This window comes from Electrona antarctica (assembly GCF_951216825.1).
Source record: "Electrona antarctica genome assembly, chromosome: 7".
NCBI lineage: Eukaryota > Metazoa > Chordata > Actinopteri > Myctophiformes > Myctophidae > Electrona > Electrona antarctica.
The window spans coordinates 44,827,746-44,832,744 of record NC_136812.1 but is presented as its reverse complement, the minus strand read 5'-3'; the positions used below and the strand labels follow the sequence as shown (position 1 = coordinate 44,832,744).

General features: G+C 41.7%; 1 protein-coding gene across 2 annotated transcripts; it reads right to left on the bottom strand.

Annotated features, from left to right (window-relative positions):
- Positions 1 to 1,341: 1,341 nt before the first annotated feature.
- LOC306926611 (glucosamine-6-phosphate deaminase 1-like) lies at positions 1,342 to 4,634 on the bottom strand (the record flags this gene model as incomplete). Of its 2 annotated transcripts, XM_079505964.1 has the most annotated exons (6): positions 1,342 to 1,425; positions 1,919 to 2,093; positions 3,464 to 3,633; positions 3,751 to 3,933; positions 4,044 to 4,145; positions 4,511 to 4,634. In XM_079505964.1, the coding sequence occupies 6 exons, from the start codon at positions 4,632 to 4,634 to the stop codon at positions 1,370 to 1,372; spliced, it is 810 nt and encodes a 269-aa protein (XP_079362090.1). In that variant the 3' UTR covers positions 1,342 to 1,369. The 2 variants fall into 2 exon arrangements, with proteins under 2 accessions (XP_079362090.1, XP_079362091.1); XM_079505965.1 differs by lacking the exon at positions 4,044 to 4,145.
- Between the last annotated feature and the right edge of the window lie 365 nt (positions 4,635 to 4,999).

The window sequence follows — 4,999 nt, the reverse complement described above, 5'->3', positions numbered from 1 at the left end:
TCGAGCTTATAAATGGCTATTTTCAGAGCGCATCACCGAGCGCAACCAAACATAAAATGACTTGGATCTCTTCTCCACTAGTCCCCTCTAAGATTTTAGTCTCGTTTTGTCCCTATGTCCCTATGTCCGTCCCTATGTTTAGAGTACCAACAGGGGGCGCTGTTGCACCACTCACTTCAGACTGGTCTGATTTTTATTTGTTGACGAAACTGTCAATATATAGTCATAGCTTAGTTTTTGTCATCATAGCTTAGTTTTTATTTCGTTTTTTATTTAGTTTAAGCTTCAGTCAACAAAATCAACAACTGCAGTACACTGAGGGTGGCATTTTCATCATGAAAGCAGAAGAGGACAGTGCAATGCAGTGTGTGTGTGTGTGTGTGTGTGTGTGTGTGTGCGTGTGTGTGAGCGTGCGTGCGTGCGTGCATGCATGCACGACAAACAGAGGAAATGTACGTGAGTTGTGTTTGATGTCACACACACACGCACGCACGCGTGTGCGCGCACACACGTCACACACACGCACGCACACACACACGCACACACACGCGCACACACTGCTGCAGGAAATTGAAGTGCATTGGAGCACCCCCCCTCCCCTCCCCTCCTCCCGTTCCATGGTGGTGATAATAGAGATCACATCACCTTGGCCCATTAAACCAGCCACAGAGTAATGGAACACACCTTGGGGGACTGCACTGCGAAGCCTGTGGCATTAACACCTTCACACCACCGGAGGGCACTCTAGGGCACCTCACATCAGAGGTCAGACGGTGACTGACCCCCCTCCTTTATAGACCAGTGGTTCCCAAAGTGGGGTCCGGGGTCCTTGAGGGGCGTCCCCAGCTAAATGATCGTTAACGGGTCCATTTGGTTCCATTTCTACACTCTCAGAGTTAAATTACTTTGATTGAAAGTTTGGGAACCACTGCTTTACACTTTGGTATGAACTATCCATTATCTTCTTCATGTTCATGGCCATTGTTCTATTGATTGTTCTTTTATGTATTCTAATTTTTTTACATTTCTTTTAGCCTGTAATATTCAACAAATTGATTAACCACTTAATCCCTATTTTACACGTTGCCGCACGACATGTGTCATGCAAAAACATTGAAAACATTGTGACTGTTTAAAGGACGACTCAACCAACACACATAGTACTTAGAAAAGTGGAATTTAATATATTTTAAGAAGGAAAACATAGCAAGACAATACGAACTGGAAATATCAAAGGGTACAAAGCAAAAAAAAAGGCTAAAGTAATGATTAGGTCTGTTGTTCACGCAGCTGGCTCAAAGGTTTTCCCACCAGGAGATGAATTAAGGAATCAATTGAAGAGGCAGATGAAAGAGGAGGTCATTGTCCTTCACTTGGACACAGAGGGCAGTGGGTCCACCAGCTTGTTGTGCAGATGCATCATACCTGAACAGACAATCAGACAAACCAGTGTGTCAACACATATATATATAGTATATAGTATATTATTATTTTAGTAACGTTCTGTGCGTGGTTCAATGACTGTGTTTTGTTGTGGCTTTGCATTGGCTGCGCTGCGGCTGTTTCACTGTAGTATGCCCTGTGTCGGGTTGAGCTCTTCCTTCCCCTAGTCACTAGTCATGTTTCACCTGACCAAAAAAAAGTTCAGTTTTAGGGTATCAGTGGCCGCTTTGGGTACAAATAACATGGCAGCCAACGTCTTTGACTTCATTACCCAAGAGATCTCTGCAAGCATGTCTGCCGAGGATGTGCTGTGATTGGCCAGTCTTTGCTTTGACTGGTAGTTATGCGTTGCATGCCTTGGCAAAAGCCAGGATGAAACTCATTGTCTCATGCAATACATAATGACCCACCTTAATGACCCAGTCTCACCCTTAGTGTCGATAATGACCCCTTTAATGACATCAGTCCTCCTCACCCTTAAAGTACTTGACAGTTTTGACCCGTAGCTCCAGAGTGGCGTCCTCGTCACAGACCAGCACGGCCTGCGGGTGCTGCTGGAACACAGACACCGTCCACATGTGATTGATACCCTCCTCCATGGCCTTATAGAGAGCAAAGGACTTGTGTGCTCCTGTGATCAGGATCATGACCTGAGGAGATAATCAAGTAGGCTGTTGAACATAGGCCCTGAGCCCTGTCACCATGTCAGTCTAGGTCACACAGGCTTTGTCACATTACATATGACGTTGAATGAATACACTTTGATATCTGCTGCTGAATGACTTGTCTAATCTCGACCCTGACAATATCCCCCACTAAAACTAGTCAAAACAAAACTAAAAATAATTATTTTCACAAAACAGAAACTAAACTACAGTAGCAAACACGCTTTACAAACGGTTCAAAACTAAACTATAATCGAAAGCAAAAAGTCAAAATGAAAGAAAATGTAAAACCAATGAAATTGTAACCTGGAGCACTGGTATTGTATGTCCCTTACATGCAAGGCTTTTGGTATGGGAAGCAGCCCACGTGGCCACAGGCCCAGTTGGGTTCAAACCCACAACCGTCTTGCTTAGGGACAACAGTGCTAACTGCTTATAACAAGTAAGACGCGCAAACGCGGGAAGCGAACGCAGCTCGTAAATTGCAATAACAACAATTAGAATAAATTACGTACTTTTTAAGGTTTTTTTTAAGTTAAGTTTTTTTTAAATTAAATGTTTTTTCAAGTTTTTTTTTGTGTGTGTATGTGTGCGTGCGTGCGTGTTTCTTTTTTAGGTTATTTTTTTTAAAGTTTTATTTTAAGTTAAGTTTTTTTTTAAGTTAATTTTTTTTTTAAGTTAAGTTTTTTGTGTGCGTTTTTCCTTTTTAAGTTTTTTTTTTAAGTTAAGTTTTTTTTTAAGTTAAGTTTTTTTTTAAGTTAAGTTTTTTTTTAAGTTAAGTTTTTTGTGTGCGTTTTTCCATTTTACGTTTTTTTTTTAAGTTAAGTTTTTTTTTAAGTTAAGTTTTTTTTTAAGTTAAGTGTTTTGTGTGTGTGCGTTTTTCCTTTTTAGGTTTTTTTTTAAGTTAAGTTTTTTTTTAAGTTAAGTTTTTTTAAGTTAAGTTTTTTGTGTGTGTGCGTTTTTCCTTTTTACGTTTTTTTTTTAAGTTACGTTTTTTTTTAAGTTAAGTTTTTTTTTAAGTTAAGTTTTTTGTGGGTGTGTGTGTGTGCGTGCGTGCGTGCGTGCGTGCGTGTGTGTGTGTGTGTGTGTGTGCGTGCATGTGTGTGTGTGTGTTTTTGTGTGTGATACAGCTGCGCCCTCTGGTGGTGGGCGGGTGGTGTTACAGCGTGACACACAGACACACACACACACACACAGACACACAGACGTGATCTGCTGGGTCTCATAGTAAATGCTCACTGCGTTCGCAAAAACATCTCTAAATTGTACTTGAGTGCATGTAAGTTTTGTAGCCTACTTGAGTACCTGTGCTTAGTTACTGTATACATGCCACTGTTCAAATCTAATCTCCTGACCTCTTTAGCGTCCATGATGGTGCCCATGCCCACGGTCAGTGCCATGGTGGGCACCATGGAGAGGTTGCCATCACAGAAGCGAGCGTTATTGGCCAGCGTCTTCACCCTGGTCCTGGAGACCAGACTGGAACCCTGCTCGTTGAACCCGATTTGCCCATCTGGCCCGACACCTGTCATATAGAGTTTCTATTTAGTTTTCCTCTGTGAAAAAAGGTAGTCGACGAACATTCTTCGTCATAGTTATTCTCGATGAAATCGACACTAGTCACATCGTTTGACCTCCTCACCTCCGACGAAGAGCTCAATTCCTCCGGCAGCTTTTATCTTCTCCTCGAAGGCTTCACACTCCGCCTGGAGGTCAGTGGCGTTGCCGTCCAAAATGTGGGCGTTTTCTTCTTTTATGTCAACGTGCTTAAAGAAGCTGCTCCACATGACGGAGTGGTAGCTTTCTGGGTGATCTCTGGGAAATCCTATTTGAAATTTCACCCAAATTATTACAAAGTAAAGTCACACTGCATCACATGTTTCCAATTTGGAACTAAACTTATTTACGCGAGAAAAGTGGTCAGTCAATACGTACCTACATACTCATCCATGTTGAAGGTCTTTACATACTGGAAAGAGACCTTTCCGTTTTGGAAATACTCAATGAGTTTCTTGTAACAGCCCATAGGAGTCCTTCCTACAGAGATTATGTGAATAAAATCTTAACCATATTCATTATATATATATATATATATTATATATAAGAATACATGTGAATTGGGCACCATAACAAAGTAAAAAATTATAGAATTGTGCAACAGAGAAACGCACATTTCAAGATTTCAAAAAGGTTCAGGCCTTTTCCTCAAAAATTTAAATTTCACCAACACATGCCCAGATATCCACAAGTATAGTTCCCAGTTTCTGCCCAAATGTCCCCAAGTAGCCTATTGCAGTTTTCCCCCAAACAGTACCCAGTCTTCAAATAAAAAGGTGCCCATGTCATTTCAAGTGTCTTCTGCATAACCACAAGACTAGACAACTACACTACACACTGCTTACCAGTGGGAAGTCCCAAAGTGAAGTATCTCTCTGGCCCAGGACTGAACTTTAAAATGGAATTCCTAATGTACTTGGCAGCCCACTCGCTCGCCTGGTCGTAGTCGTTTAGGATGATGAGCTTCATGGTGCCTCCTGAAAGATCAACAACGACGTCTGTCAGTAGCTGCCGGAACAAATGAATGAAAGCAACACATCAGCTAAACAAGACTTTAGACTCACAAAGGCCATGAGGTCATTTCAAATTGATGTGAAAGTTTCGTTTTGACTTCTAATTTGAAGATAAGGGAACAGTCTAGGCGGCGACATGCATATGTGCGTGCGTGTGCGCGCGTGCATGTGTGTTCTGTTCTCTGTTCTGCATTTGTGTAACTATAGTGCATGCACACTGTTCTGTTCTCAATGTGTGTGGAGGGTACACAGATAAACAGACAGTTGACTTGAAGAGACGGTCAGAGGCATGAGAGTAAAAAACTGTTAGCTGTCTGTTTA